This window comes from Amphiura filiformis, unplaced genomic scaffold, assembly GCF_039555335.1.
Source record: "Amphiura filiformis unplaced genomic scaffold, Afil_fr2py scaffold_325, whole genome shotgun sequence".
NCBI lineage: Eukaryota > Metazoa > Echinodermata > Ophiuroidea > Amphilepidida > Amphiuridae > Amphiura > Amphiura filiformis.
The window spans coordinates 42,967-56,097 of NW_027305789.1; the positions used below are offsets into that span (position 1 = coordinate 42,967).

A 13,131-nucleotide genomic window follows, 5' to 3' on the forward strand; every position below is an offset into this window, starting at 1 on the left:
CGACCAAGTTTTGCAAAGGTGTGAAAATAGGTTAAAATTAAAAAGAGAGTAAAAAAAAAGGCAAGACATGTATAAAACAACAAAACTGTCTTATCGTAAAAAGAGAATTGAAATTTACTGAAATACAAAAGTTTGGTTTGTAGATAATGATGACAATCAATGACAATGAAAATATATGTCATACAACAATGTTCAAGTCTTAGGTCAGGGCTAACCCAAACCAGGAAGCGTTTGCATGTTTGCATGCATGCAATCAAGACAGGACTGAGATCTTTCCCTGCAAACTTCAGCTGAATCTGCTTGTTGCTGATAAGTTTCCCTGTGAAATTATATCTCTGGCATTGACTGAATTGTGCAAGATTCAAGAAGGTAGGTTGTAGGTATCTCTACCCTGAGATCAAACTCAGGTGTTCTGGAATCTGACAACCATAACAAGGCTAACATTCTCAATGACCAATTCAAATCTGTTTTTACCAATGAAGATGACACATTACCAACATTAGGACCTAGTAATTATCCCACAATACCAGACATTCAAATTTCACAAGAGGGCATCATTAAACTCTTACAGAACATCAAGATTCACAAAGCCCCAGGGCCTGATGGTATTCCTGCCTATATACTCAAGGTTGCAGCCGAGGAGATAGCCCGGCATTATGTATGATTTTTGAAAGATCCCTAGAGTCTGGCGAACTACCACCTGATTGGCTTAGTGCCAATATTAGCCCGATTTTCAAGAAAGGAGACCGAACAGCTGCCTCGAACTATAGGCCCGTCTCTCTCACAGCCATATGTTGCAAGGTCTTAGAACATGTCATCCATTCACACATCATGCATCATTTTGATAAACATTCTGTTCTCACCGCAAAACAACATGGCTTCAGACGCAACCACTCATGCGAATCACAACTTTTATTAACAACTCATGACCTGGCCCTTTCACTAAATAACAGACAACAAACTGATCTTGTAATTATGGATTTTAGCAAGGCATTTGATACGGTACCACACAATCGCCTTCTGCTTAAATTACAACACTATGGCATTCGCAATAACATTCATACATGGATAGCAAACTTCCTTAAGCACCGTAAGCAGAGGGTCGTTGTCGGGGGTGAACACTGGGCTTGGACAGATGTGTTATCTGGCGTTCCCCAGGGCACGGTGCTAGGACCTTTGCTATTCCTCATATATATCAATGACTTGCCACAAAACATACAGTCTGAAGTCCGGCTCTTTGCCGATGATTGTGTTATCTATAGGCAAATAGTTCACAATCATGACCATGTTCAACTCCAGGATGACTTAAACACACTTGTCAAATGGCAGAATGATTGGCAACTACATTTCAACATCCAAAATGTTTCGTCATGAGGATCACCCATGCACGTTCCACTAAAATGTTTGATTACAAACTAGGAGACAGCATTTTAGAAGAGACAAAATGCCATCCCTACCTAGGAGTTGAGATTTCCAACAATCTTTCATGGTCAAATCACATCAACCGCAACACATCATCTGCAAACAGACAATTAGGATTTGTTAGAAGGAACTTATACTCTTGCACCAAACAAATCAAACAAAATGCCTACATGTCACTTGTACGTCCCCACATTGAATATGCCAGTTCAGTGTGGGACCCCCATCAAAAGGACTTAAGTAACAAAATTGAGATGGTGCAGCGTCGCGCAGCGCGCTTTGTTTTGAATGACCACAAAAGAACTAGTAGTGTCACTAACATGCTGAAGGAGCTGGATTGGTGTTCTCTTAAAGATCGTAGAACAGCCAATAGGTTAACCATCCTCCACAAGGCTAGAGAGGGTCTCCTGCCCCTACCGGTCGACGACCTCCTTCTGCCGGTCCAACGTCCTTCTAGGCACTCCCATCAGAACTCATATCAAATTATAACAGCAAATAAGGACTGCTACAAGTACTGTTCTGGCCAAGGACAGTAACTGGAACAAACTACCCTACCACATCACCACGATACAAGACTCAAAAGAATTCAAGAATCAAGCAACCAACCACCTAAAGCAACTACAATAAATAGCATTCCGCATGTGCACAACCATTTCCTGTTCGTCTGGCTTCACCTGAAGCGTTGAGCAGTATTGCTACAGATACAGATATAGGCAAAGTTTTTGAGTTGTGTTAAAAAATTATGTTCAAATGAGAAAGCTTAAATTTAATTAATTTCATTCAAATTTCAACTTCAAGTTCAGGTATTTTGATCCGGGATTTTAATCCCTGATTTGAGGAAATTACATGTTACAAAATTCTGCACAGCCCCTCCTGGAGCATGTCCATCAGTAAATCCCAGCTTGATATGAATTGAAAGATGGAGGATTTCTCCATTCCGACCCTAAAGTTAAAGCAAATATTCTTAACAGCCAGTTCACTTCGGTATTCTCCGTCGATGATGGGTCTCCTCTTCCTGATTTGCCTGAAGTCCAGCACCCCACCATGGATGATATAACTGTTTGTCAGAATGGTGTGATCAAGCTTTTGAGAAACCTAAAGCCCTTCACTGCTTCGGGACCAGATGGCATTTCAACCAAACTTCTGAAAGAGACAGCTGTTGAAGTTTCTCCGGCAGTCACCCTTCTGTGCCAGGCATCTATTCGGCAGGGCAGAGTTCCATCTCAATGGAAGAAGGCGCTGGTTGTTCCCTTGTTTAAAAAGGGAAGTCGATCTTCTGCAGCCAACTATCGTCCAATTTCGCTGACTTCAGTTCTGTGCAAGTTATGTGAACATATCATCCACTGCTCCATTATTCGTCACCTCTCTGATAACAATATTCTGTCAGACGCCCAACATGGGTTCAGGAAGCGACGTTCTTGCGACACTCAGTTAATTGCCACCCTAGAAGACCTTGCTAAGGGAATCAATAAGAAATCCCAAACAGATGTCATCCTCTTGGACTTTGAAAAAGCTTTTGACAAAGTGTCTCACCGCCATCTTCTTGCTAAGGTCAAACATTATGGCATCCACGGCAGCACATTCCAATGGATCAGTGACTTCCTTCACTCCAGATCACAGGTTGTACTGGTGGACGGTCAGAAGAGTTCAGAAGCCAACGTCACATCTGGTGTACCGCAGGGGAGTGTGTTAGGCCCCCTCCTCTTCCTGATATTTATTAATGATCTGCCTGCGTGTGTTTCATCTGCCACCACTAGATTGTTTGCTGATGACAGCATCTTGTACCACCAGATATCTTCAAGAGCTGATTCAATTAAACTGCAGAAAGACCTCAACGCTCTCCAAGACTGGGAATCGAAATGGCTCATGAGGTTTAACGCCGCCAAATGCCAGGTCCTCCAAATTACCAACAAGAGGAATCCCATACCAGCTTCCTACACAGTTCATGGTCAAGCGTTGGAAGTAGTCAGCTCAGCAAAATATCTTGGTGTCCACCTGGATAGCCATCTTGACTTCAATACCCATATCGATGCCATCACCAGGAAAGCCAACTGTACAAGAGCCTTCTTGCAACACAATCTTAGTCATTGTAGCAAACAAGTAAAGGAAGCTGCGTACACTACGTATGTCCGTCCTACTGTTGAATTTGCATCCACATCATGGGACCCTCATACTAAGAGAAATATCAACAAGGTAGAACAAGTTCAGCGAAATGCAGCTCGATTCGTTGTTGGCAACTACCAACACACCAGCAGCGTTTCTGATATGATCAGCGCCCTCAACTGGCCTTCTCTCCAAGACGCATCCAGAGCCGCTTGGTGATGTTCTATAAGATCCATCATGACCTGGTTGACATCAAGTGCAAAGACTACCTCACTCCACTCAAATCATCCACCAGAGGTCACAACTCCCGGTACTTCATCCCATCAACTACCTCTTCAGTCTATACCAGCTCATTCTTTCCTCAAACCATCAGGGACTGGAACAATCTGTCTGCAGATCCAGCTGAGTATGCATCCCTCGACGCCTTCAAGGCCGCACTGAGGGACCGCCTGCTGAGGTAGCTCCATCATCTCACCTCCAGTTTTTACTTGCACTTTGTTTATACGCACCGTAATTCATTTTCTGTCGCCTATGAGACGACGCATGTGCACACCGCAGTGCGAGTTATCTTCGCTTATTTGAAGTCAGCACTACAAAGGAGAAAGAAAGAAAGAAAGAATTTATACTCGATCACCGAGTGAGAGCGATTGCGATGCACCGATTTTGGAAAGCGATCTTGGCAATTGCCGAATTTTGTTTCTACTTAATCACAGCGATAGCTATTGTAGACGACAAATAATATATTCTAAATGCCCCAAAATATATTTTTAAAACATCCATTGCTGTCAATATAAATTAAATTGCAAATCACTGACACTGTTAGGTTAGTCGAGAAAGGTAAATCAATTAAATAATAGATCCAGTTGGTTGGACATGATTGGTTGATGCATTCATGTGTTAAGATTTGTGTTGAGATTTCTTAATTAACAAAAGCGACATTGTTTTTGCCTCAACGATTTGTATCAATTGATCAACTTTACTCACTTTTAAAATGCTCAATAACGGAAGTTGACATGCACTGAGCATGTGTGAGAATTAATTTTCTACAAAAATTCAGCTTTACAATTTTTAGCTCAGTGGCGTGTGCAGCACATTGGAAGTGGGGGCGGGGGGGGCAGGTTGTTCAGTTCCCCCGAATGGGGTCTGATTAGGAGTGTAAGGTCCTCACAAGCTCTGGGGTTTTAGTGTTTTAAAAGGCCAAGGAATCCTATTTTGAGGGGGCAAATTTTGACGTTTTTGCACCGTTAAAAGTGACGGATTCTTTTATAAATACTTTTTTTTCACACCATATGTAAATCAGACCTGCGGATTTTGAACAAAGCATCAAAAGTCAAGATTAAATAAATTTGCCAATAAAAGGTCATGATTAAAATAATTGTGCCAGTTTATAATTTGTACACTGCACTAAATTTTATAACGCCCATCAAATGTGGGAGTATTTATATTGTCTTTTTTGAAGAAGGATTGATATCCTTTTTGATCTTAATTTTGAGGTCAAACTACAATGCCATATATTCCCCAAATGCATTCTGGGGACAGCCTTTCCTTGTGGAAGCTCAAACATATTTTTATCATAGGCAAAATATTAAGTATTTATAATTTTTACAGCTAGTACATGTTCTGGCTGAATTATTATCCACTCCCCAAATGAATATGGTCGCATGTCATAAGTTGGGTATGCAAAAAGGGTGGAGGGATTACACTTTTCTGAAAATTGCGATACAAATTTGATTGGCTTTCCGTAACCCCATATCCTACAGCAGTGGTTGATACCGCATTTTAAGCCTAATTTTATACTCTTTCAGTCTACTGAAGCATATAATTATATATTATTCAGTAAAAAAATCACATCAGTTGAAATGAAAAATGCCAGGGGTGGAGGAGCAGGCGGATGTGGAGCAGGCGGATGCGGGAGTGTGCAATAGGGCCTATGTGAAAATTCACATGTCAGCATGTCAAAACTACTGGTTACTTTAACAAATCTAGTGAGGGTATGATGTATTGAAAGCTTTGAATGTTGAATTTGTACACCTAAAACAATTACTAACTATTTAAGGTGGTACTACACCCTGTGATAAATTTTGTGACTAATTTTGCATTTTTCTCAAATAAGTAACTACACACTGGTAACAAAAGTTATATGTATATTATAGGGTAGACACGGAATCCAATTACTTCACTGAAATTTCAGTGATTCAAGACAAGGGGTTCATTATTATGTTAAGAAATGAGGTACATTCTAGCGCTACCTCTTTTCTTATCATAAATAACGTACCGCTTGTCTTGAGTCACTGACATTCCAGTGTAGTAACTGATTCCTTACCCCTATAATATACATAAACTTTGTTACCAGTGTGATATTATTTTTTGAGAAAAATGCAAAAATATTCACAAATTTATCAAGGGTGTAATACCACCTTAAAGGGTTATATGTTCCTTTTTTCATTTTTAATGAAACCCTAGTTGAATTTCAGTATTTTTAGCAATATGCTAATGTACATATCTCTTCTTGATATTCATTTCCTCAACAATAGAATAACCATCTCGCTAATTACTCGTAAAAAGGTCATTGACCTCCACAATGTAATTAACATACGTACAATTATTTTAAATAGTTCATTTCAAGCATTATTGTATTGAGAACATATCCTCCAAATCTGATGACATTCTTGCATAAAATAAAAATTTTACAGTCATTTTTTGTAATTGAGGTCCGGTTTGAGAAAAATGCATTTGAAAATTGAGATTTACATAGACGCCTGTGTATTAATTAATTAGTAATTAAGCATTATCTCAAAAATTAAGCATGTGCTAAGGTTAAAAGTGGTGTTAATTGTTAGAGGTTGTCAATATATACAACATATCAAAAAATTCATTTTTTGTCATTTTTGACCATGTAATGGAAATTGTACCCAACTTATGACATGCGACCATATATTATTATATGGAGCAAGAAGTAATTAAAAAATGTCTCGGATGGCAGTATTAAAATTGGCCACCTGGATGCTATTCCAGTTGAAATTCATACACCCCCATATGGAAGACACGACCTTACAGATTTCAAATGGAGTCACCCATTCAGGTAACACACACATGTACCATTTGAAATTCACATCTGTATATGAAAGATTCAGGTCACATCTTCCATCAGAGGGTGTATGGATTTACTGGAATAGCTATGAACACACTGTTCTGCAGACTATACATTGAAACAAGAACATAATGACAATACTTCAAAGTTAGAATTGACATTTATTGGTGCAACTGTTCATCACTCATATCAAAAATGTGAGACCAGTTGACATGTTTTATGATTCTACAGTTGTATGTATATCAATCATAATGTTGTCTTTATTTGTATAACTGGTCATTTTAATTTAAATATTTTATTAAAGTTTTATTCAGATTTCCTTTGACAGCTTAATCATCGCGTATACTTGCGCGACGTCAAGCAAGTGCATTGGACCTTGTGCAAATAATACGCGTTGGACGGCTAGCAGTATATACGCTTAATTTGTAAAAGGAAATCTGAATAAAACTTTTTTCTTTTTTCTTTCAACACAAAGAAGCAACTACATACATAACAAGTATTGTCATCATACATGGTTGTAGCTATGGTGGGTGGTGGAGCCCGCCACTTGCTTCTGGAACCCACCACTGAAGGTTCATTTTGATGCTACATGTAGAGCCCATCATTAAAAAAAAAAACCATGTGTATTATATCATTATTGTGTCTACTTTTGTTTGTGTGCAATCTTGCTAAATCAAACAAATTCTGTAAATTGCCACCCATTCTGCTAGCTACATGTTCAACCCTGAAACCATGATTGTCATTATCATATTGCCTCAATGGCAGTTAATTGAGATTGGATTAAGCATTTCCTTTCTCTTAACCCAAAGGCTGGCAGTAAAATTGTTTACTTGATTGTTGGGAGTGGCCTTCATTTCCTTGTTCTCTATCTTCAAATCTATTTTCTAACTTCTCTTTCCATATATAGGCCAACATACTGATATACATGTAGGCGTTATAGCTTGGTTTGAGCATTTTGCTCGTGTCTGGTCCCATCAGGACCCAAGTGTGTCTCCGCACGGAGTGACCATTTAAACAAATTAGGTGCTTTATATAAACCCATATATTCTTAATTTCATTTTTCATTCTTTATACCTTTATACCGTAATTAACCCCGTAGACCTCCTCGTGGAATTGGAACACCTGGCTGTTGAGAGTACACTAATCAGGAATGGCATCATCAGCTGATGAAGTAGTACTATCTCTTAATGATGGTAACAGTGTGACAGTACATTTACATGGTAAGTCAATCATGTAACAAAGGTCCTCACAAAAAGGTGTAAATATTGTCAATTGAGATATCTCACAGTAAAGTATGTGCACATGATGGTATTAATTATTTAAGAATAGAGGCCTTGCATGTAACGTATCATCCCGTAAATATGGCGGACTACTCAAATGCATTCAACAAAAGCATGATTGCAATCTACCGTGACAGTTCGTCTCACACACATAACCCTGCACTACGATCAAATAGGTTGATGACAACATTTGATTGAATGGACTGCACTCCGTCATAACTACGGTGAAGGACACCGGTTCAAATCCTTTGTTTGGAGCCAATCGATAAAATGATGCAGGGCCTCTATAAAAGCAAAGTATTTACCCTGGGAGTATAGTCTTCTAATTTGCTCATTTCTTTTCCTGAAATGTCTTTTGGACAGAAGCTGGAAAACATGTTTCTTCCAATTTCATAAATTTTGGTATTCAGTCAGATAAACCCTTTTTTGGTAGCTTAATATCCTGTATGTGTTTGTGGGTGTAGTAGTATGAAAACCCATCCTGTCTAAATTATACCATTATACTCAATTCCATGTTATGTACTTTTAACTTTAATCAGGTGCTACAGTAACATCATGGAAACATAAAGGAACGGAAAGGCTTTTTGTAAGGTAATGTATTATTTCCTGGAGATTTGTGTATAGGGCACCTGTAGGCTGTATCATGGAATTGGTTTAGAAACTGATGATTAACTGTAACTGCCCCCAGTGAGGTTTGATTGTAGTTGCCCTAGCTGTGTGTTGCCTAGCCCTGCCCCACTGAAGGAGAGTCACCCAGCACCTGGGCTGTTGGGTTTGTACAAAATGGAGCAGGCACATTTTTATTTTGGGGGACTCGCATCCCATACACCACAGGACAGGGTTGGTTGTCAATTCTGCCATTTGTGCAATCTAGACCAGTGGAACCATGCCAGCCACTCCCTTTGTATATACCTCCAGGATCAATAAACTAGGCTATAAATAGCTAGTCCAAAAACCTTGTAAATACTAGTCTTTTTTGCCAAACTAATGGTCACTTTTTGACCATATAGGTCATTTTAATTACAGTGGTGGCACAAGGAATTTTAATTGCAGGGGACAAAGTGAATTTCAGGGGGCCCAAAATCTAATAAATTTTGTGCAAAATTGACGCAAAAAAGTGGACATTTTTTGGGTTTTTATTGGGGGGGGGGCTCAACTGGGATGGGACTTTGTTGCCACTGTTTAAATAAAAATCTTTATAGTACCTTGAATTGCAACATTGGCTTGTTTAGAAAATAATGTTACATAAGAATAATATTCTCCTTGAAAAGGATCCTGTTGAGAGGGGACTTCTGGGGCACTAATAATGCCTATAAGTGGCTGCACAATAATTATGTGCACTCCAGGGTGGTGAATTCTCAAAATTATCTGCCAATAATCACCCCCCCCTCCCAACAGTTTGGCCATGCCAAAAATCTTTGCTCCATCCTTTTGACATGCCAAAAATATCTGTGTCATCCTCCCTGTTATATGCAAGATTTTGGAGAACCCAAATTTAAAACTTTAAATTTCCTAATCATGTGATACAAACACAGCGAGTAGGATATTTATATTTTTTCATGTTTTTCTACACCTTTTAGGCTAAAATGGTGCCCCAAAAAATATGTGCCAAAAATTGCTTTCTCCCTCCCCTTTTGGCCTGCCAAAAAATATTGACCTGCCTAAAAATATTTGCCTCTTTCCTATAATTCACCACCTGGGATATACATGAAGACATGACATTAATCTTTCACACAGTGAATGTGAATTCCAAATAGGATTTACCTGAATATGTGATTTAATTTGAATAATTTGTGATAATTTTGCCTTTTCAGCAAGCAAGCAGTATTTGACAACAAGAAAGCAATCAGGGGAGGAATACCAGTTGTGTTTCGTAAGTCATCATAATAAACATCTCAAAAAAGTAACTAACCCCCCTAAAATAATGACCATTATTCAAAAACGGATGATTGGATTACAAATCTGTAAAATGCGTTGGAAGCAGAATTTATTTCTGCACATTTTGACACCTCATTTGTAGCAATTGACTAAATATTGACGTCACAGCATACATTTAAATCAATGTAACCCAAGATTTGAAAGTTGTCAGTAAATTGTATTGATTTTGTATTCAGTATAATGGAAGGAAATCTGTGTAATGATTTCTGAGTGTTTTTTGTATTGTATGTAAGTGCAACTTTCAAATCTGGACCTCACTACATTAAATTGACCGGTGTTTTATTGTTTTCTGGGCTATCAGATCAAATGAGGTGTCAAAATGCGCAGAAATAAATTCTGCTTCTAACGCATTTTACAGATTTGTAATACAATAACCCCTTTTGAATAATGACCATTATTTAAGGGGGGTTAGTTACTTTTTTTTAGATGTTTATTTAGAGTACCCTTTCTTATACTTACTGCACATATAAAACGGGATAAATTACCAAAAAATTTATCAAAATTTCATGAAATAAATAAAATTTTGAAAATCTGGTCATTCAGTATATTGTGAATATTAGGTAAAGCCTACAGTGTATGGTCAGATATTTTGAGGGTATGTTTTACAATTATATATTTTGACAAAATAAAGCTGACACACAAGAGTAATATGGTATGGGTTGTATGAAGGAGATATAAGGGGTGTCCTTTCCGTTCCAACTTCCGTGTACATGATTTTTCTCGGGAGGATGAAATGTCCAAAACTTTAGATTTGATATATTGTTAGCCTTAAATGTGACTGGACACTACGAATCAGCCGTAAAGTCGGCCCCGGTTAATTTTGTTTTATTATGATAAGCTTTAAAATAGTATATCATTTGACTTCAAACGATATCCAAAAGCGGGTTATGGTTTGTTGAACTCTGCTCCTTCAACAAAATGGTACCTTTTTCGGTTCTACATGTGTCTCTTTTTCCACATTGCTTGGTAATAGTCATAATTGGCGGTCATTTCAAATCATCCCCAAGTCAACAAGGTTCAGGAATGTCCTCTCATTGTTAATTGTTGGTTATACATACCTAGACAAAATACAATGCGTTGTAACCCGTCACTTGAACAGGATTTAGCCAAAACAAAGAAAGACTAGAGCTAATTAAAGAATCTATAGAAATAGGTAGAAGATTATTATCCTCTTCAGCAATATGATTATTGCTTGATTTAAACGCTATCAAATAAGAAACTTGTCGCACCAAATTGAGGTACCTATGAATACAACCTTCACACATATTTTACACTGTAACTCATAATACAATTTGCCGACTTTACGGCTCATTCATAGTGTATGGGCACAAATCAGGAACTGCAAGACATAATATAGAAATATAAATGCAATTATGGCTTCCTTCAAGTTGACTAATCTCATCTAAGGTATTACAATGTATGTTAGTATTAAGAACTACACCAAAAACTAAAAACTGGAAAAATGTGGCTCCTCCCATTCCACCACTCGCTTGAAAGAAATTGTAATGAAATTATTTGTTTACGATTGCAGCTAACTTTGGCCCGTGGGATTTGGGCCCTCAACATGGTTTTGCCAGGACATCAAGATGGACAGTAGAATCCAAAGATGACAAGGTGAGAGCTGCATGATGTACTATAGGCTTGTTCAGAGGGGAGCTTACCTCCATGCTAACATGGAGGTAGTGCAAGATCATCATTTAACACTGGTACTTGTCCACACGGTCCCTTGAGGTCGTTAACTCTAAGCACTCTGTGTTAGCTGCAGTGATTGCTGTGTGATAACGTGCGACCACAGAGGTTAACATGATACTTGTTCAGACAGGTGCTAAGACTAAGCTACCTCTGAGGTAGCTTAGTCTTAGCCCATTCAAATACCATATTTGTTCCATTAACCGCCCAGGGCGTTTAACAAAGTAATTTTGGGTGGGCGCTTATTGTTTACATAATTGCATACATAAAAAAAAACGGTCAAAATATTCATCCATCATCATCAGTGTGCCATAATATATGTTTCGGTCCATGATCCAGATTTGCATGGGCAGTTAATAATATCACAGTTCGTTTGTTTTAAAGTTACTGGGTGGGTGCTTATAGGGGCATGGGCGGTTAATGGAACAGATATAGTATATGTAGCTAATTTCTCTAAAGGTGTCGGTCGCCCATATGACACACCAAATTCCATTCTGAATACGAGGAATGTCCTTCTGATTTTGATTTTTTTTAAATTTGAGATATTCCCTCATTCTGAAGAAAATGGCAGCGCCCCTAAGGCAATAGAACAATATCATACAGAGACACTTCAACAAGTGGGATTTCTCCCATGCAATGCACCTACATCATACATACACTATCAGATTCTTATTGGGGTTGCCAGCACAGGTACACCATCACCAAGATTGTACTTGGCTGGTACTGTAGTGCACCAGAGAAGTACCAGTAGTACCAGTGCAGTACCACTGCTGGTGGATTCTGTGTAGGCCCGGGGGTGGGGGGGGGGGTGGGGGAACTCAAGTTTGGTTTTGGTAGTGACGTGCCGGTGAGATTTTGGAAGTGGACCCATAAATATACCAATTTGTCAAGAAATTTGGACCCATTGATATACCAAAAGTCAAAATTTTCGGCCAATTTAACCAAAATTGTCTTAGTTTTACAAATTTTCCCAAAATTTTGGGAAAATTGTTTGCGGCACGTCCCCGTATGGTCATTTGTACGGAGTACCCCCCCCCCCGGGTGTGTAGGTACTCTGTGTGTACCAACCAGGTACCTTGGTGAAGGTGTACCTATACAGGCAGCTGCAATAGGAATCTTTTACACAAGATTCATATAAAACAATGAACATCCTAAGTTGCAGAATGTAACACTAATTATGGAATTTGATGACTCACGTTTTTTCTTGCCTGCACATTGTTATTTCAGCCTTCTAATGGTGCTATCAAAGCTGTGTTAATTTTAGAGGATAATGAAGCCACTAGAAAGATGTGGAATCACAAGTAAGTATTTGAGATCCAACCCAACCATAACCTATCCCTAATCTATACTGTATCTTGTCTCAAGTTGAGAGTAATGCCATGTTGGATTTTGCAGTGGCAGATTTGAATAGCGCCCGCTAACCTAATTCCGCAGGGCGAATACACATGCATAGAAGAGCGATTTATCTGTACCCTGGTGATGCAACTGCATAAACACACTGATTTGATTCCGCCTCTGTTAAATCCAACATGGCGTTACTCTCAACTTGGGGCAAGACACAGTAGACTATCTTAACCTTATTTCCGATTTCAGAAAAATACAGCACTAATT

At 38.7% G+C, this 13,131-nt stretch overlaps 1 protein-coding gene across 1 annotated transcript; it reads left to right on the forward strand.

Annotated features, from left to right (window-relative positions):
• Positions 1-259: 259 nt before the first annotated feature.
• On the forward strand, positions 260-12,821 carry LOC140145491 (uncharacterized; the record flags this gene model as incomplete). Its single annotated transcript, XM_072167203.1, has 6 exons — positions 260-369; positions 7,713-7,833; positions 8,433-8,484; positions 9,708-9,766; positions 11,363-11,445; positions 12,748-12,821. Coding segments are annotated over exons 2-6 (338 nt in total), but the record flags the coding sequence as incomplete, so codon positions are not given.
• Between the last annotated feature and the right edge of the window lie 310 nt (positions 12,822-13,131).